This window comes from Gigantopelta aegis, chromosome 8 (genome assembly GCF_016097555.1).
Source record: "Gigantopelta aegis isolate Gae_Host chromosome 8, Gae_host_genome, whole genome shotgun sequence".
Classification (NCBI taxonomy): Eukaryota; Metazoa; Mollusca; class Gastropoda; order Neomphalida; family Peltospiridae; genus Gigantopelta; species Gigantopelta aegis.
Window position 1 is genome coordinate 71166613 of NC_054706.1, and position 22107 is coordinate 71188719.

The 22107-nt window shown below is 34.9% G+C and overlaps 2 protein-coding genes across 4 annotated transcripts in view; one reads left to right on the top strand and one right to left on the bottom strand.

Annotated features, from left to right (window-relative positions):
- Positions 1–7608, top strand: part of LOC121378493 (peptidyl-prolyl cis-trans isomerase 7-like) — a 28780-nt gene extending 21172 nt beyond the window's left edge. For both annotated transcript variants that reach the window (XM_041506687.1, XM_041506686.1), the window contains exon 5: positions 173–7608. In XM_041506687.1, the coding sequence (XP_041362621.1) occupies positions 173–314 (142 nt within the window). In that variant the 3' untranslated portion in view covers positions 315–7608. The remainder of the gene's footprint in view (positions 1–172) is intronic.
- A 2715-nt stretch (positions 7609–10323) lies between these two features.
- Positions 10324–22107, bottom strand: part of LOC121380080 (Golgi-specific brefeldin A-resistance guanine nucleotide exchange factor 1-like) — a 42811-nt gene continuing 31027 nt past the window's right edge. The window contains exons 32-37 of one of the 2 annotated variants that reach the window (XM_041508832.1): positions 20695–20796; positions 20162–20275; positions 19307–19475; positions 18184–18315; positions 17575–17709; positions 10324–15165 (exon numbers count right to left, since the gene is read on the bottom strand). In XM_041508832.1, coding sequence (XP_041364766.1) covers positions 15083–15165; positions 17575–17709; positions 18184–18315; positions 19307–19475; positions 20162–20275; positions 20695–20796 — 735 coding nt within the window. In that variant the 3' untranslated portion in view covers positions 10324–15082. Of the gene's footprint in view, positions 15166–17470; positions 17710–18183; positions 18316–19306; positions 19476–20161; positions 20276–20694; positions 20797–22107 lie in introns of both variants that reach the window. The other variant, XM_041508831.1, reaches the window with a different exon arrangement.

Below are 22107 nucleotides of genomic sequence, written 5' to 3' on the forward strand. Positions count from 1 at the left end.
GGTTTTGAGGGCTTACAGTTTACAGGAGGTCTGGTTTTGAGGGAATTCCAGTTTACAGGAGGTCTGGTTTTGAGGGAATTCCAGTTTACAGGAGGTCTGGTTTTGAGGGAATTCCAGTTTACAGGAGGTCAGGTTTTGAGGGCTTACACTGAACATTTTGATTATTTTCCAGGCTCGATGATAAGCATGTCGTGTTCGGCAAGGTTATCGAGGGTTTCAATTCGGTGATCAAGAAGATAGAGGCTGTAGGACGGTCGGACGGGACACCGATGAGCAAAGTAGTAATCGCTGACTGTGGAGAAATAAGAGATTAACGTATAGCTCGACTCGGCTTCTATACTTCATAACTCACTCCCTTCCTTAGCTGAGTGTAGCAATACCTAGAAACCACGTAACAACCACCTGTGTTCATTCCTCTCTTTATTGACGGCATACATCTTACGTGTCGTAACGCTTTATCGTCAGTTTTAGTCAAAAATGTTTGTTAAAACAGGCATCGAAAAGATGTTAAGAAAGTTGAGTACTTCGTTCTCCTCAAAAGCTTATTAAATAAAAACACCACTTGGAAATGTTGATCATTTGTGTGTTATTCAAATTTATGTTACCAACACCTAATAAAATGGGTTGAATAGCTGGAAAAAATCATAACTTTGTTCTTGTTTTGAACATATATTACCGGGTACTATTATTAGACCAATGGGCATACAAGCCAATGAAATTTTACTGCAAAATATGGATCTGGTAACGTATAGGTTATAACATATTTATCAAGTTTATAATTCCCATTATTACAAATGGGAATTATAAACTTGATAAATATGTTATAACCTATACGTTACCAGAATCATATTTTGTGGTAACATGAACATTTGTTACCATTCTATATGCTTATTTCGATGCCTGTAAAACTACATAATTTGAATGAAACTATTTATCAACAGATATTGGAAAAATCAGGGTCCGATACATGTATTAATATTTTTTATGTATAGTTTAAAATGTTTTTCACTCTGGTTTCAGAAATATTTGAAACAAGTTTACTCAGGTTTCAGAAATATTTGAAACAAGTTTTACTCTGGGTTTTGAAATATTTGAACAAATTATTATTGTCTTTTATTTTTAAAATATTAAAATGGAAATTTAAACAAAACCACTCCACCCCTATTTTGTGTTACTTTGTGTTGCTTAGATACACTGTCTCACTACTCAATTTGCTCTAGTCTTCATTGTTGTTGTATTGCCGTTTATTTGTTATTTTACTCTTTATTTTGTTATAGCATCTTCAGTCTGGAAACTCATCTCCCTGTTCTACATCGTGTATTGATTTTATTAATGCAAAACGCACACACACACACACCCCTACACAACTATTAATCCATCCCTGTGATGTATAGCTTTGTGTTAACTCATTTCTCAAGAGTTTACAGCTGTCAATCACACTTGTGAACTGTGTCATTTTAAATTTGTCTCTGTATTCAGGTCTAGGGCTCAGCCCGGCTGAACTTATAAATGATTGAACCTGTATGTTGTAATTACAGGCACAGTGGAACCAAGTAGACATTGGGGGGCTGACTGGGTATGTTCCCCCGTAAAAGTTTGAAAACTAGATGTCCTGGAATGCAATTTCCTGTATTCTACAAGTAAAACTGATCTCTGCATTAAGGTTTACTATCAATAATATTTTTGATACAGTATTATTGGCTGTAGCCCCCCCCCCCTCCCCCAGTCCTTCCTGCTTCTCTGTGCCTGAATTAGATGCAGAGCCTTAGCCCAGCAGGCCATACATTTACAATGAACATGTAGTGTATTAAGCCTGGGAAACCAGACATCAGGCATGTGTTCTGATCACAATAGAAAGAACAGGTGAAAGTGAATTTATAGGCAGGTGTTGCCATCTGCTATGAATATCATGTGACCCAAACAAGTTGAAAGAAACCGGAGTCAAATGAGTGACACAATTTCATTGGTTTATCTTAAATATTAACACCATACGTTAATTACCAGCTAATTTTAACCAATAAGGGATGAACTTTCAAAAACATATCATAAGGTTATCAATATGCACAAATTATGTAAAATACCAACATTTGTCTGCACTGGGTGTATGTTTTCTTGGTAATTGTATACCCGGTGAACTTTTATTAAATGGGCAAAATAATCGCTGACCGATGCTTATTAATGACATTATTGTCGATGGAATACAATGAAGATTGTTGGATGCTAAATCAGCAGTCTCAAGTTACACATTTAGTATGTGAATTATTTTTTACAAATCCACTCTTTCAAATTGTCATATACACTCCATGATATAAATTTAAGTTTTTTGGTTTACTATTTTTGATAAAAGGATGACTGAGTGAATATTGAAATATAAAATATGTTTTTATTGTATTTTATTATAAATCACATTATTTTTAGTTTTTCAGGATATTGGTGTTACCTTTGTAAGATGTATTGTTAATTTTAGATATACGCATTTGGTTATCTTTTGTTAACTCTGTCTGAATATTAGTTTATCACCATGGAAACCATGTATGTTTTTTGTCTGTTGATACAGGTTACCATTCCTGACTATTGTAATTGCAGTTTTGTTTATTTATTTATGTTGTGAGTTATTATTATTATTTTTAATGTTTTAAAACCAATTTATTTTTAAATATGTAAAAAAAACCATCCATGTTATTGTTGTATCTACACTAAATATGATTATGATTAATGGATATCTAATTCACAATTTGAAATAAATGTATCAAACCCAGGCACAGATCCTAGGGGTGAATACTGGGGTGTGCGTACCACTGCCTTAAATACTGAAGATCCCCCCACTAGAAAATCCAGTGTTTAACGAATATGACAATATTTGGGATAGACTGGCATATTAGCCATGTTGAAGCACTTTAGAATATTACTGTAATGTGCCCTAAACAAATCACATCTATTCTTTCATCCAGCCATGACAAAGAAAAGTTTAGTTTATTCCCCCAAAATTCTGTTGTTGGTAAAATGAATGTTCCAAAAAATTTGTCTGCACTTTTTAAGTTTACCCTCTGTGTTGTCATCGTATTTTGGTTTGTTTGTGAATAATTCGTCACATCAATTAATTGTCATGTGTAGTTGTTGTTTACTCAGGTCTGATAATCTGGCAGTTCACTCACCAGTGTTTGATAATGCTCACCTCATGAAAGTAACCCCCTCCCCCACACTCCCCATGCCCTACCTCTAGCATCTAAACATTAGAATCTCTGTAATGATATTAAACACTTGCCTGCCTAATGCTCTTATTATTTTAATTTTTTAATTGTCTGATACAATGTAGTTTTAAAGGACCAACAAGATGATCATAGTATATTGTTTATGGTGAAAGACCAACAAAATGATGACAGTATATTGTGTGGTGAAGCCAACAAAGTGATGACAGTATATTGGTGAAACCGACAAAATGATGACAGTATATTGTGTGGTGAAGCCAACAAAATGATGACAGTATATTGTGTGGTGAAGCCAACAAAATGATGACAGTATATTGTGTGGTGAAGCCAACAAAATGATGACAGTATATTGTGTGGTGAAGCCAACAAAGTGATGACAGTATATTGTGTGGTGAAACCGACAAAATGATGACAGTATATTGTGTGGTGAAGCCAACAAAGTGATGACAGTATATTGGTGAAACCGACAAAATGATGACAGTATATTGTGTGGTGAAGCCAACAAAATGATGACAGTATATTGTGTGGTGAAGCCAACAAAATGATGACAGTATATTATGTGGTGAAGCCGACAAAGTGATGACAGTATATTGTGTGGTGAAACCGACAAAATGATGACAGTATATTGTGTGGTGAAACCGACAAAATGATGACAGTATATTGTGTGGTGAAACCGACAAAATGATGACAGTATATTGTGTGGTGAAACCGACAAAATGATGACAGTATATTGTGTGGTGAAACCGACAAAGTGATGACAGTATATTGTGTGGTGAAACCGACAAAATGATGACAGTATATTGTGTGGTGAAACCGACAAAATGATGACAGTATATTGTGTGGTGAAACCGACAAAATGATGACAGTATATTGTGTGGTGAAACCGACAAAGTGATGACAGTATATTGTGTGGTGAAACCGACAAAATGATGACAGTATATTGTGTGGTGAAGCCAACAAAGTGATGACAGTATATTGGTGAAACCGACAAAATGATGACAGTATATTGTGTGGTGAAGCCAACAAAATGATGACAGTATATTGTGTGGTGAAGCCAACAAAATGATGACAGTATATTATGTGGTGAAGCCGACAAAGTGATGACAGTATATTGTGTATGGTGAAACCAACAAAATGATGACAGTATATTGTGTATGGTGAAATACCAACAAAGTGACAACAGTATATTGTGTATGGTGAAACCAACAAAATTATGACAGTATATTGTATATGGTGAAACCAACAGTGATGACAGTATATTGTATATGGTGAAACCAACAAAATGATGACAGTATATTGTGTGGTGAAGCCAACAAAATGATGACAGTATATTATGTGGTGAAGCCGACAAAGTGATGACAGTATATTGTGTATGGTGAAGCCAACAAAATGATAACAGTATATTGTGTATGGTGAAAGACCAACAAAGTGATGACAGTATATTGTGTATGGTGAGACCAACAAAGTGATGACAGTATATTGTGTATGGTGAGACCAACAAAGTGATGACAGTATATTGTGTATGGTGAGACCAACAAAGTGATGACAGTATATTGTGTATGGTGAAGCCAACAAAATGATAACAGTATATTGTGTATGGTGAAAGACCAACAAAGTGATGACAGTATATTATGTATGGTGAAACCAACAAAATGATGACAGTATATTGTGTATGGTGATAATGCATCGCAATGATAATATGATAATTTAGGCACTCGTGTCATAAACATCGTCTGTCATGGACACTCATATAATATCCTCTATATATTGTATATGGTGAAACCAACAAAATAATGACAGTATATTGTGTATGGTAAAACCAACAATGATGACAGTATATTATGTATGGTAAAAGACCAACAAAGTGATAATAGTATATTGTGTATGGTGAAACCAACAAAATTATGACCGTATATTGTGTATGATAAAACCATCAGTGATAACAGTATATTGTGTATGGTGAAACCAACAAAATGATCACATTATATTGTGTATGGTGAAACCAACAAAATTATGACCGTATATTGTGTATGATAAAACCATCAGTGATAACAGTATATTGTGTATGGTGAAAGACCAACAAAGTGATGACAGTATATTGTGTATGGTGAGACCAACAAAGTGATGACAGTATATTGTGTATGGTGAGACCAACAAAGTGATGACAGTATATTGTGTATGGTGAAGCCAACAAAATGATAACAGTATATTGTGTATGGTGAAAGACCAACAAAGTGATGACAGTATATTGTGTATGGTGAGACCAACAAAGTGATGAAAGTATATTGTGTATGGTGAGACCAACAAAGTGATGACAGTATATTGTGTATGGTGAGACCAACAAAGTGATGACAGTATATTGTGTATGGTGAAGCCAACAAAATGATAACAGTATATTGTGTATGGTGAAAGACCAACAAAGTGATGACAGTATATTGTGTATGGTGAGACCAACAAAGTGATGACAGTATATTGTGTATGGTGAGACCAACAAAGTGATGACAGTATATTGTGTATGGTGAGACCAACAAAGTGATGACAGTATATTGTGTATGGTGAAACCAACAAAGTGATGACAGTATATTGTGTATGGTGATAATGCATCGCAATGATAATATGATAATTTAGGCACTCGTGTCATAAACATCGTCTGTCATGGACACTCATATAATATCCTCTATATATTGTATATGGTGAAACCAACAAAATAATGACAGTATATTGTGTATGGTAAAACCAACAATGATGACAGTATATTATGTATGGTAAAAGACCAACAAAGTGATAACAGTATATTGTGTATGGTGAAACCAACAAAATGATCACATTATATTGTGTATGGTGAAACCAACAAAATTATGACCGTATATTGTGTATGATAAAACCATCAGTGATAACAGTATATTGTGTATGGTGAAAGACCAACAAAGTGATGACAGTATATTGTGTATGGTGAAACCCAACAAAGTGATAACAGTATATTGTGTATGGTGAAACCAACAAAATGATGACAGTATATTGTGTATGGTGAAAGACCAACAAAGTGATAACAGTATATTGTGTATGGTGAAACCAACAAAGTGATGACAGTATATTGTGTATGGTGAAACCAACAAACTGATGACAGTATATTGTGTATGGTGAAACCAACAAAATGATGACAGTATATTGTGTATGGTGAGACCAACAATGGGACCACAGTATATTGTGTATGGTGAGACCAACAATGGGACCACAGTATATTGTGTATGGTGAAACCAACAAAGTGATGACAGTATATTGTGTATGGTGAAACCAACAAAATGATGACAGTATATTGTGTATGGTGAAACCAACAAAGTGATGACAGTATGTTGTGTATGGTAAAAGACCAACAAAGTGATGACAGTATATTGTGTATGGTGAAACCAAAAAAGTAATAGCATTATATTGTGTATGGTGAGACCAACAATGGGACCACAGTATATTGTGTATGGTGAGACCAACAATGGGACCACAGTATATTATGAATGGTGAAAGACCATCAAAAAAGTGATAACAGTATAATAATATATGATGATAGACCAACAAAGTCACAACAGCATATTGTGCATAGTGATAAACCAGCAAAGAATGGAATAATGATATGTGGTAAAAGACCAAGAAAGGAACCACAGTATAATTGTGTATGGTGAAAGACCAACAAATGATCACAGAATATTGTGTATGGTAAAAGAGTAACAAGTGATTATGATATATGCTGGGTGCTAAAAGCATATCAAAATTAAAATTACTGAATATTTTGCATTATTAAATTGCAAAAAAGCTTTTATGAAAATAAGAAAACACAATTTGTTTTAAAGAACATCAATTTAGTTGTTTTTTTAGCTAACTGCAACTTGAATTTTCTGACTAAATTTTCCTAGATGCTGATGACTTTTGTTTTAGGTTAAACCCCGTGTATATGATTTTTATTTTCTATTTTTATTATACTATTTCAGTGCTTTTTGTTTGAGAGTAATCAAATACATATATATTGTACTGCTTTTTAAAAACAGTAGTTTTAGCTTTGCATGTCTTAAAACAGTACCTCTTTAAAAAAAATTTAATATAAACATATATTTGTAAACGATGAAATTATACTGTGGAGATTTATTAAATTTAAAGATTATACAATACAGTATTTGTCATTAGGGTTATGGTTAATGTTTTGTTGATATTATATTTTTTCCCCTTGCAAGTGAACTTATGTAACTCTGTTACAATGGATGTTTAGTCACCAGATGTCACAATTTTCTTCCTGTATTGTATACAATATATGTCTGTTATGTGTCAGTTTGTTTTCTATATTGTTGCACATCATGACAATGAATTCTTTTATTTATATTTGTTTATAAATTAAAAATTTTTATCACTGTAAGAATGTTCATTTGCACTTGAAGATGGTGATGTGCCTTGATTCATGATATTCCTGTAAGCCAATTGGGGCTATTCCAAAATTGATCTTACAGTAACGGGGTTGGTGGGAGGCAAGAGGGACACAAAAACCCAGAGAGTTTGTTTTGTTTATGACAACACTCGAGCACAGGGCGGGATGTAGCCCAGTGGTAAAGTGCCTGCTTGATGCGTGGCCGGTCTGGGATCGATCCCAGTCAGTGGGCCCATTGGGCTATTTCTCGCTCCAGCTAGTGCACCACAACTGGTATATCAAAGGCTGTGGTATGTACTACCCTGTCTCTGTGGGATGGTGCATATAAAAGATCCCTTGTTTCTAATCGAAAAAGAGTAGCCCATGAAGTGGCGACATCGGGTTTCCTCTCTCAATCTACATGTGTATGTGGTCTGATGTAATATAACCGTAAATAAAATGTGTTGAGTGCGTCATTAAATAAAAACATTTCCTTCATTAGAGCACATTCATTTATTAATCATCAGTAATACTGACATATTATAGTCTTAGAGAAGAAACCTGCTACATTGTTCCATTAGTAGCAAGAGATCTTTTATGTGCACCATCCTATAGACAGGATAGAACATACCACAGCCTTTGATATACCAGTTGTGGTGCACTGGCTTGAATGAAAAATAGTCCAATGGGCCCACTGACAGGAATAGATAACTTGACCACACATCGAGTGCTTTACCACTGGGCTACGTCTCACCCCTGGAGGCAAGTGGAATGAGTCACCTAAGGTCTCACTACACAGTTCACGTCCAGGTGAGAGTTCATTGATCACGGTCCACTATAGTTCCTAATTGTGACACATGTTATGGTTCACATATTCACTTGTAGGAATTGGTGAAGAATTAAAACAATATGTATGTTTAATGGTAAGCCTTCGGACTATTTTGCCCATGTTATTTTGTAATATTGTGCATTGACCTATTGGGACCTGGGTGTGTAGTGTAAGAGACAGCCAGAGTGAATTGGTTAATGAACCACCTGACCAGCCAGATGCGGTTGTATAGCAAAAAACTGAGACAGAAATTTCTCAATTTTGGAGTGAAAATAAAAGCTTATATAATGTATTTTCGCAATGGTGTATGTTGTTAGTGCTAACAAGATTATGTCCTATTGGTAATATTCATTTGAAGTTAGGCAATTTAACATGGGTTAACAATGGCAGATGACATCTTTGTAGGGAGACCTAATTATTATTTTATCCTTGGTACGTCTGCTAAATATTTTTGTTTGTTATTTAAATAAAATTTATATTGTGGGTGGTGGGTACACAAACAACCTGCAATGGGTCCTTGACCAATCACTTTCCCGTATCACAGCCTTTAATGTATTGATTTTGAGGCACTGGTTGTGATGGGGAGTAGACCACACATCCATTGAAGATGCCTCATAGCACCTGAGACAAGTGCTGTTTGTTGGATTTATATTGGTTTATAATGTTGTACAAGAGAAACCTTAAACAGGAGGGGCAGGATGTAGTTCAGTGGTACAGCATTCGCCTGATGCGCGATTAATCTAGGATCGATTCTCGTCGGTGGGCCCATTGGGCCATTTCTCATTCCAACCAGTGCTCCACAACTGATGTAACGAAGGCTGTGGTATGTATTATCCCGTCTGTGGGATGGTGCATATAAAAGATCCCTTGCTGCTAATCGAAACGAGTAGCCCATGAAGTGGCGACAGCAGGTTTCTTCTCTTAGTATCTGTGGTCCTTAACCATATAACTGTAAATAAAATGTGTCGAGTGTCGTAAAATAAAACATTTCCTTCCTTCTAACAGGATGGGATATAGAACTTCCTTGGGAGACCACCGAGTCCCCGATTCCCACCAGTGCCTCATGACTGGTATGTATCAATGGCTGTGGTATGTGCTGTCCTAATTATGGGGAAAGTGCATATAAAAGATCCTCTGCTGATAATGAAAACAATGCTGTTTTTCCTCTAAGACTACATATCTAAATTACTATTTTAACATCCAGTAGCTGATGACTGATTAATTAATCAATGTGTTCAGATTGTTGCTAAAACATTTTAAAATCCGATGGCATAGATATTTGGTTAGAAGTGTTTTTTCTTTAATGACACCACTAGAGCACATTGATTTTCTAATCATTGGCTGTTGGATGTCCAAATTTTGTTAGAAAATCAATACATTGTGTGTGTATGTGTATCTTGTCCAAGTGCCTCATGATTGTTACATCAAAGCCGATACAAGTCTCCTTTGCTGATTTTTAAAGAAACAGCTAGTCTGTTGGCAGCAGGTTTCCTTCCTCTCTCCCAACCAAGTGTTGAAACCATATGTTTGACACCAAATAGTAGTAATTTAAAATGTGCTCAGGTGTTGTTAAACATTCCTTGTTAACCAAGCCAGTGGTTGAAATATTGCCATCCCTACCAGATTTCGCCAGTCAACCCCACCACGAGCCAGGAGATATTTTTGCCTGCCGTCCCATCGGACCGACAATTATTTTGCATTTATACTTCATGATAATGTATTGTCTGGCATGTTTTGATTTTGTCCAGCAGAATTTATAGGTTTCCCAAATGTCCAGCAGAAATTTCAGCCAATTTGGACGCCTGCAAGCACGCCGTTTTTTCCAATATAGCCACGTCACCACCCTTGGCAATACAATGAACTGTTCTGCACAAGTGAGCCAAAAATAAAGCAAGTGACAACAGTAATAATTTATTTCACAAATTCACAAATGAAGATACTGTACAGATATGTATACTATACATTCGAGGAACCGTCCAAACATTAAATTCCATTAGTTTGGATAAAGGCATGTGAACGGACGCATCAATGAATTTACATAATGGTTAATGGCAATTTCACTTAATTGCAATCAGAAGCTGCACCACAATTTCATTCTCTTTTTTCCCCCAGTAATTAAATACATTGTTTACACAGAGAGAGAAAAAAAGAGATTGATATTTGCCCCACCCATAAAATTTTTACAGCCCTGAATTGTACTTACTATGTCCCACAGTGGAAACTGGAATATTTGACGTCTACAACTACATGTAACATTCACCAATATACACGGTTTTGAAGAAATAATCATGACCTGTGTTTTAAGCTCTAAATTCATCTTTGGGAGTTGTCCAAGTGGACAAATCAAGGGATATTCTTGACTTTGTGGTAACATGTTTGCGATTAACAAGACCTTTTTAATGATTAACATTACATATTAATGAGGGTTTTTCTTACTGACCTTGATATTCTAAGCATTCTAAGCAAAAAAAATGTACGTAATCAATAATAGTAATCATCATAATATTAAAATTGTTATTAACATACAAGTCTTAAAATAAACATCTCTTTAAGATTAGGTTCGAGATTATAGTAACTAGAGGTGACTTCATGTAACAGATGACAGTTTCATTGATTAAAAAACCCATTATTTAAGTAATCACTCAGGTTTCACTTTTTACTTGTACTTTATCAATAAAAATTACATTATTTTATATCTTTCATCCCATACCATCGGCAAATTTATTTCCACGATATCAATGTTTTAAAAATATTTGCACAATTGCTCATAAAAGTTGAATGAATGCCAAACATTCTGTTCTGGAACTTTTCTTAAAGGCGCAGATCCTAGTTTCAACCCGTAAAAATGGACACTAAGTTTATTTAATATACAAACTTGTAACATATTTGGATAAAGTTACAACAGAGTGAAAGAAGAGTGTGATATTAAAACTGGAAAATATCCTTACAAATAGACTAGAACTATAATCAGTAACTGCTCAGACGCACATGCATTTTAAAAAATATGAAAAATGCATTTTGTGTTATTAGAAACAGGAGGATGACCAGAAATACTTCGGTTCTAAACAATAAAATATAAGTAATGTTTGATTTAAGTGATCATAAACCGCTCTAATAGCGAGAAATATGCTGTAGTGTTTAAAACTAAGGTGTGTCCCTTTAAGAGTAATGTGTTTAAAACAGCTGCACATTTTAATGTGGTAAGATTAGTTCCGTCTGTTTGCCATTACAAACAAAAAATCTTCATAAGCTAGTTGATAAAGACTAAAGATAAAATTCAAGTAAATTTCATTAATATTTATTGTTGGTAACACTTGCAAATGAGAAAATAAATTATCATGTCATTGATGTGCATATAAATTCACAGAATCTAATAATTTATAGCATGTTTTCCCCAAGGCCCACTTTGTGTGTACCCGATTTCTTGTATAGAAATTAATATTCCATGCATATACCTGTATATATTTCCATGCATACATTTTCATGAGTGCTTTCAGTGGATTCAATTCCACCCCTCAAAAAAAAAAAAAACCCCAAAAACCTACAACAAAACAAAAAAAAACAAATTTGGTTCATCAGCATTTGCTAATAAAGTGAACATGGCTTATGATAATGAAGTAGTTCATTATTTGCAACAGAAATGGAGAACTGTACAACACAGAATGTGATGGCAATAGCACAGATTTTATGTCAAAGTTTGCAGAAAAACTTGGCACCTATTGTCACCTGCTTTCACTTTTCAGAGATGTTTTTAAATAAGCAGCCCAACAGATTCAATCCAATTCAGACTGTAATGTACACACTAACAAGCATTGAAAAACAAACAAAATTTTAAAACACTTGCAATAATGTCGAAGAAAGGATTCTTTCTAAAGCACAAAACATTGCACAATGTATTGATAAATAAATGTGTGTGAAACATGTACATGGAAAGTTGAGCTAACAAGTACAATTTACAACAAGCGGGAACAGTAAGAAATGAGCATATATCAAGCAATAACAAGGAACCAAAAACAAATCTGTACATACATTTATATACAAACACACGAATAAAAGAACATCTAGAGAAAAATAGAGAATCTCTGATACACAAATGTCAGTTTCTAAGTCAACACCACATTTGTAGCTAGACCTATTATTTATATATATATATATATATATACACAATAAAAATAAATATTCAGGTTGTCTTTTACCAACAGGCTGTGTATGCAGTCTCGTATATACTTCTAGTTCTACTCGATGGAACTATCCACACATCACAATAACCCATGGTACTCATAATTGTTCAACGATGTCATCACAAGATGCTAAGTACAGATCATAAATGTTAGTAAGGAAAGAGGATCAACTAACTGATAGGTTTTCTGCACACAAGTTAACAAAAACACGAGCCTAGACTTTAGTAGGCTCAACTACCGGTATGTTTAAAATCATACAGTTGCAATCAAAATGACACCTTTTTTTGAAACAAGAATTCAGATATTTCTAAAAACTACAGTTTGGTAAGCATAGATCCTACAGTACTTTTAGCTTTCACAGATATATATTTTAACATTTACACCACAGAGTGTAACAGTCTGTCAAGATCACTGTTATGGTTTACGATGGTTCTAATGTTTCTACAACGAAACCTAAATGATTTATATCGGTCTATAAATAACTTCTCTAACACGCAGAAACTATCTTTAATAGTATTACATCAGATTTTCAGTAATGACAACAAAAACTGGTATATATCTACATAAATTTTCAAAATACTTTCCTTCTTAATGTGGTTACACCTTACAGACAAAACGATCACGGATTTCAACCCAACATGCATGTTTTTATCTTTGTAAACTGACAGATGGTGTATAATCAACATTTGACCATAAATGGTCATTACTACAAAATCATTTCATTTAGGTCTAAAGAGTAAGCTAAAAACATTACCATCAGTGATGAACAAAAACAATTCCCATTTTATTACAAACATAAAAATCGGGGGGGTGGGGGGGGGGGAGAGAGGGAATCTCAATTAAATGAAAAATATTAATAAAGCTTGTTATGAAAGTACTCATGAGTGATATTATTATTATTTATTTTTGTTATCACAGAAAAAACAAACTGAAGTAGTAATGAAACAATATAGCAAGATTAAGCGACCAATCTATTACAGCAAGCACATACTTGTGATCACATACACACATTACAAGAAAAAATATATTTAAAAATCTTGAGTATGAGCCAATTCTGTGAGATCCAATAAATAGAATGAAATATAATACAAAATATTACACACATTAAATGAAATAATAGAAATTGTTTTAAATAATGACAATAAAATTGTACTAATTAAAATTAATAATTAACACACAAAACCCACAACTGGATAAGCTTGCTAAAATAATTTTTATCAAATATGTTTGCTAAACTCAGTTACCCGGCAATTTATTATATCAATCATGAAGCATAGTTGATGAAAAGTATTCGGAAAAATACAAAAAGTGCCCTTTTTGTTTACAAGTCAACCCCCCCCCCCCCCCCCCCCTTTTTTTCACATCTAGCTGCCAGTGTCTCCATATTACTGTGCTCCATATTACTAGTTTTACTGTCTTCTTCAAACCCCATTATATTAGGCACGGTACAGGCCTGGAAATTGCTAAGCCAAATAATTGTTATTAGAGCATTGATCTTTATAAGAACAAACTGGCAGATGTTCCAAATACTTTAGACACTAGTTTAATAGTTTAATGAATATATGTCTAGACTTCCCAGCATGAAGAAAAAACCCCACCAGCTATAAAGTAACAAACATCAGCCACCTAGTTAGATGCCTCAATAGGTTCTCTCAATACTGGGACATCCTTAAAATGATTTGTTTTTGACCTACATGTACTATAAACATGAGAATGTCGAAGAATGTGTAGAAATTCATCCACATTCTATATAATGTGATATTTTACAAGCCATAAAACAATCTACAAGACAAACACTTAACAGTGGTAAAAACTACAACTTTCCGAGATGCAAACTACTTTTAACAATGAGGAAAACTTGATGAATCTTCAAAAGTGTGTGTGTGTTACTGTGAATTTTCAACTAACAAGGCCAGAATAAGTTTTCAGCTGGCACTAAACCGTCTCAATTGGTCAACACACTGGACTATCATTGGTCAATACATTGAATTGGGATTGATCATTACACTGGACTATGATTGGTCAATACATTGAACTGGGATTGGTCAATACACTGATCTGTATTGGCTGATCCAGAAGGGGGCTCCCAGGGTCCTGTGACCCCCTCCCTACCCCTTTCAAGTGCCCTTTTTAATGACTTTTGGGGTTTTATAAACTTCACCAACCACAATATACAAAACCAAATTGATCTGAAAATGCCTTCCTGAGCATCTTTAGGTAAACAATTCCCGGACAGCATTCACCCAAGCCTCTCCGGCTACAGATATCGCTCTTTGAGGAAGCTCCGCTCATTTGCCTTCAACAAACTCAAATCAACCTTTTTCTAATTTTATAATTCCCCGTATAAAATTCTGAACCTGGTATTTTTACCGAGAACTGGCGATGCATTTTAATGGACATGATGTTGACTAACAACTAGTGATGTCCATATACTACAGGTAATGAGAAGATGAAGAGAAGATGAAGAAAAAACAGATTAAATTGTGTGAATGACTGTTGACTGACATGGCACCGAACCAAAAATCAGGGGCTGCTTGCGGTCAGATTGTTCATCTGTGACTGAAATGGAAAAATACATTGCCTAATATTAAACAGTACAATATTTTAAGGCTCTTAATAAATAATAATAATAAAACAACAACAAAATCACACTACAGGTATTAATAGACCTCTGTCACATTCCACTGTGCCTGTTGCTTATCATGAAAATAAATTTGGTTATTAACGCCCGACAAACCATCGGTTCGGATTTGTACGCAAATACACATCGGATATGGGCTGAAATAATATTAATGAGTGCACGCATGTATGTATGCAAATATTTATTGTATTTAACATGATTTAAATATTTATAAAGCATTATACAAATAAATACATTCAGGATTCTTGTCGGGATTTCTTTTCACCAAGTTGTTTAAAATTTTGTTTGGTATTTGGAATAAAATTAAATGATACATATGAAATTTGAGTTATGGTACTATAAAACATTAGAATCAGGCCTGTTGGAGTTGGGGGAGGGGAGGGGGCACAATCTGTAGTGGAGGGACACAGTCTAGTTGGTGGTGGGAGGGGGAAGCCGTATTTTAAACCAGGTTTATAAAAGTGGGGCTACAGCCCCCACCCCTCTGACTTCTTGGTTGCTACCGACTTGAGAATGGTCAGAAATGTAACTGTATTGCATATACAGCTATTTAAATTCGATGCAAGATTATTTAATCTCAAAAACATGTAAGTTTTATTTAAAACAGATTAGACTAGCTGACAGCTTGATAACATGGCTACAAACTCAGGATGGTCTCTTTATTATAAACTCATGAGGGTTTATTATGCCCAGTCATAAGGTACTTCGTTTGAATGTTTGAAGCAAACACATTAAGTACCATGTCTCAGACGACGGACAATCAAGAAAAGTAAACAGGCCAAGTCTGAATTTAAGCCGAAATAATTAAAACGGTGAATGAAAATGAAGAAATAGGGCCTAATAAATAAATAAATAGTTTTAAAACTTCGTAAATACCAAATATTTCAAATGAAGTTGTATGTGACTGATGTAAACGAGTCAAAAGTAAATAAAAGAAAGAAAGAAATGTAATAAAATAAGATAAATAAAATAATAAACAAGGTCTCAGCGCTACACATACAATATATATATGTTTTAAAACTTCGTAAATATCAAATATTATTTCAAGTGAAGTGGTATGTATCTGATATAAATGATAGAGAAAATAAAATAAAATAAATAAATAAAAGATAAATAAATAAATAAACAAATACATCAATAAATAATTTGTGGATAGACATGTAACACTGATTAGTAGTTGTATGATTGTCTTTTTTTAACGAAACGATAAGGGGAAAATAAAGCTGTGATAAAGGTCTATGTGAGTTAGGGGTTTTTTTTTTTTTTTTTAGGAGGAAGGGGAGGCATATTTTATTAAATTTTAAAAACTGATACATGTGGAGAATTAAAAATCACTGGAAATCCGCGTGAATATTTAGCTATAATTCTAATTGTTAAAAGTAGCAAACACATTCCACTAAAGTTAATTTTATTGTATGAATCTTTTAATTTACATTGTTAGAAAACCCTTGACAGGTGGCTCCAGAGACATCCTCTAAGTTAATGTTTCTCTGCTTTTGGTCTTAAACCATTTCAATGAAAACTTTAGTATACCGTTTTTTGCAGCCATTTTACCATCTGATACGAAATATGTACGTTAGTCGCTACAGATTCACAGCTCCTATGAAGCTACTTACTACGCTCATGACAACTGTCGATCATGCCCCCAATTTGTATATAGCCTCGATACCATCCACTTCGGCAAGGGACGTTATGGGAATGTGAAAGAGGTCTATTGAGCAGTGTCTTAAATTTAAAACATTAATCAAGTAAAATGTTTTTAATTTTCTGTTTGAGTCATGACAGCCGCCATGTAACAATGTAGTTTCTATAATTAATTTGACACAATACCAGTTTCAAGTCTTTAAACAAGCAATTATCCACACACAATTCATCAGCTAGACTTTTTCAAAATTGACCACATTGGGGTGGGGATATATATATTTTTTTTTAATCCCGATCATCCACAAAATTTTATTTAGGCAGCTTGCTATTTTCTAGTCAACTGTAAGCCTTCCTTAGCATACTGATATAATTGTTTCTGAGGCTTCCTGTACCAAACTGCCTGTTAAATACCAACATTTATTTACTGACAACTTATATTAAAAAAAAGAAGAATAAATAAAAAAGAATAGATCTGAAACTTCAGAAATAATCACAGTAAAATGTTTTCAAAAAGTGATAAACTGCAGCACCATTTAGGCTGTATTTACCCAGACTGACACTGAGACATGCTATACTCACTTGCGGCGATATATATGGTATAGTTGTACTTTGAATGATGTCTGGGTTTAACAGAAGAGGAATATGAGCAGAGGTATAGCCCTCGCTGGGGGGCTCATTGGTACCTGAAGGTTGGCCTGGGGTGGGGGTTGTGATGTTCGGTAGAGGTGGATGCAGAATATAGGCGGAGCCAGGCGTGGTCTCTTGTGGGGCAGTCATCAGTGGGCTAATGGATCGTTGTGGAGATTGGCTGCCTGAATCTGTAAAAAAGACAAACAGACATACATACATACAGTTATTTGATGTCTTAATACATGGTAATTGTGTGACCTTTGTTCCAGACAGAGGAAACAACCTAATTCGACCATATAGGCCACAGAAAAAATGACACACACAGATAGATGATTATGAGAGAGAGAGAGAGAGAGAGAGAGAGAGAGAGAGAGAGAGAGAGAGAGAGAGAGACAGACAGACAGACTGATGAATGAATGGGGGTAGAATTATCATTTAGAACTTAAAATAAATAGTCCTTCTTGGGATTCACATCAACTACCTATGAATTGTTCATTACTTCAATAATGTAAATTAGACCTTTCTCTTTTTAATCTTTATTTCAGTGCAACAAATTCTGATCATTCATTCGACTACATTTTCCACCAGAACAACTACAAAATCAATGTCATAAATGATTTTCGATAATTTCTGAAATAAAACTGAAATCAATCTTGTGATACCTTGTTCTACAACAGTAACCCTTTCCAGAGGTAGGTTATCACAAACTGGCTCATGGGGTGTATCTCCTGGTGAAACCACGCTGGAGTCTGTATCTGCGGAATTATTTTCACATCGGTCAATCTTCTTAACTTCTGAAAAAAAATATTATACCACTGACCGTTTTAAATCTAAATATATCAAGAGAATATTCAGATTTATAAAGATATACAATAACAAATGTTCAGCCGTTTCCAATATTAATATTTTATTTGCTGTAATAACACATTTGATTGCACAAAATAGGCTTTTAGAATGTATACATATACACTTCAGCAGAACATCAACAAGCATCCTGAGAGTACTGCTAAAGCCATACATGTCCCCTATCAGCTCCAACAAATTTACTTATCTCCAATGCTCAAGAGCCATAACTCTGTGGAAAATGGGAAAATCGCTATAAAAGTCATACATGTCCCCTATCAGCTCCAACAAATTTACTTATCTCCAATGCTCAAGAGCCATAACACTGTGAAAAATGGGAAAATCGCTATAAAAGTCAAACATGATTTGGTAAAGTACATGATAACACTATACAAAAAATTTCAGACCAGTATCATGCTGCAATGTTAAAAAAAAGTCTGGAAAACTATATGTGGGACATACGACAGACAGATTGACAGACAGAGGCGAAACCTATAGTTGATCCAGAACAGGACTAAAAATGATGTGCAGTTACTGGATATACTTTTATGCATTTGATATATGGTGGCGACAGCGGGTTTCCTCCCTCAATATCTGTGTGGTCCTTAACCATATGTCTGATGCCATATAACCGCAAATAAAATGTGTCGAGTGCGTCGTTAAATAAAACATTTCCTGAGGATGTATGGATAAATGGACAAAAATGTGGATGAACAGCAAGTGTAATGTTAAATGATTTGCAAGATTCTAGCTATAAAAGTTGCAATTGGCAGAAATAACATATCGCGTGTTTTCAGCATAATAACCAGGTGCCTAATTCACAAAGGTCTCTTAGGCTCTGCTAGACAACAAATTATTCTCTTTGCAAGTCTTTTAGCATTGCACTGCGAGATCGCAAAGTAGCTTCAATTTAGTGAATTAGGCCCTGGACAGACAACAAACCTGGTTCGAACGGTTTGAAGAGATCTCCCTTCAGGTTGGGTAGGAAGGTGTCGATCTTGTCCCAGGTGAGCCGCCACAGCTGCGACTCCATGTTCTCGCCCGTCTGGAATATTGCAGCCGTGTCCATCACCAGCAGCATGTTCTTCAGGGACTCCGGGATCGCCTCCGACTGAAATCAAACAACACTCCTGTAACTTCAGGCATCGTTCTTATAAACTTTCAATCTCTATAAATTAAAAGTGGTAACAACACCTCATTGCCACTTAACACTGAATCCCAAACTCCAAAGCATGTACTACAAAGATGTCCAACATATGCCAGTATCAGAGAAAACACCTAGCCACAACCCAGAACAATTGGAGAAAATTTTTGGGGCAAAAGAGACGACCTTCTGCTGATTGTGGAGTTCCTCAATACAAGACGGATGGATCTCTGTACTGATGTGGTTAAGCCATAACTTAAGGCTGGTAGGTACCGACTCCCACCCACAGCAAGTTAAAACAATGGCCACTACACTGACTTCTTGCTCATTAACCACAAACCCACTGTCTTGGACAAACAGCTCACATTGTAAAGGCGTGTGCCCAGGACAACATGCGCGAAACACAACTAATATAAATAAGAAAATATGTTAAAATAAATTAATATCACACCGCGATCTATATACCATGGATTTCTAGAAGTATTCTTGTTTCTGACAACAATGTTTGATCTTTAAAATATCCATCAAGACATACATGATTTTATTTAAATTTTGACAAAAATCCCATTTAAGCCAATTGCTACACACTTTAGCAGAGAGACAGATTTTAAAGACACGTATCTGTTTCTACGACAAGAAGAAAACACTAATACCAGAAGATCACTCCTGTCTGCTTTCATGTATTTCTCCATGAAGTCGAGGATGGTCAGCCAGAGAGCGGTAAAGGTGGACAGGGAGAGGAGAGGACTCAGGTGCTGTAGGAAGACCTGAAATTAAAACATGTTAAAAGGTTTTCTGTATATCCCGATGTTTGAGAAGCTCCAAAATACATTTTATACAAAACAGGAACGGTACATACTTCAGAAATTAGGGTCAGTGACTTTAAAAAAAATACATCTTCATACAGCTAGGACATCATTTGTTTCAACATGAAAAATTACAGTGCAACATAACACTTTGTTATATCATAGACTATGAATTAAAGTCACTGGATTTAAAATGCACATGAACTGTCTACGCTACTTTACAGACAAACCATTTCACCAGGTACACTGCGTACAAACACTATTCTTTTGTTGACCAGTTTGTATTGCATTTTCTTTGTTCCTATTGATATTTAAAAAAAAAAGTTTAAAACATATTTTCCTTTTATCTTTGCTATCCCAGCCACTGATAGCCGACTCACCTTACAGAGGAGGGTGGACGCTCTCATTCTCGTCTCCTCCATCCCTGATGGATCTTGAGGGTTGATGTTCTCAAGCAGCTTCGTCAACAACGGAAACCATACCTGTAGCACAGAAACATCCTTGAGAAACAACAAACATTCTGACAGTACTGCTAAAGATATACTTGTGAACTACCGGGCCCAACAAATTGTTTTAATTCCAAGGGCCACAACTCAAAAAGGAATAAATCTCCATGAAATTAATTAATCTACAGATAACTTAACATGAAAAAAAAGCTATACACAAAATGTCAGCTCCATATCTTGAGGCTCTGTGAAAAATAATCACGAAAACTATATATGTGGGACAGATGGACAGTGGCATGATGTGTGTTGCATGGCCCCATACAGCATACTTTAGTCTGTACCCCACTGATCAAAACTGCCAGTTAATCCTTTTGCACTCTTTTCTTTTTAAAACCTGTTCAAGCCATTTACCTGTCATTTGCAAAAGGGAAAAAAAAGTGTGCAACATTGAACTACTACAGCATAGCAAAATCGTTATCCACCACAGGGGTAAGTAAATACACAGTTAAGGGGATAATTATTCAGTAATATTACTGGAAACATGTCATAATGGCTACAAAATCTCTAAGCAAGAACGTTTTAAGACTACATTACACTTTTTTTTTTAAACATTTAATACGATTACCCAAATGCAACAAAAAAATTTACTTGGGTCCCTTAACCTTTAGACTACTGGATTAATTTTTAACAAAAACCACGTTGAGTGGGTACAAGTTTATAATTTTTACTCACATATATTCACTTAAATGTTTCATAAATACATGAAATAAAGTTCATATATGAATCGGTAAGTATTATTTTCGTGTCTTTTTTTGTAATTTTTATTATTTTAGATCGGCTAATGGTGATTAAAATTAGGCAAAAAATCGAAAAAGTTGCGTTTATTTACGGGCATTTGTGGCCAGCTGTCCAGTATTTATGTCCATTATTCCCGATAACAGTGGTTTTCTGAACAGAATTTTTTTTAAAACCCGAACTACGATTCATATTGCAATATTTGGTAATTTTCTTTGTTGGTAAAACGATCAAATTTATTATCAAATTAGCTGTTACAATCAGCTATCGATCCCTGAAAATTACCGCGACGTGCCGCCATTGTTGTCAAGCGAAAATACTTGTCAAGGTATTTTCAATTGAAAAAATCAAAACAAAAACCACCATTTTGAAAAAAAATCTTTTTTCTTTAATTATATTTCCGTTTCCGGTGAGTGTCGTGTGCAAAACGGCAGGAAATATGAATTGGGGAATGCACTGTATACAGTGTACAGTATATCGACTGACGTGACGTCGGGCGAGATATCTCGCCTGCAGTAGTCAGAAGGTTAAACAAAAGGTTAACAACTAGAA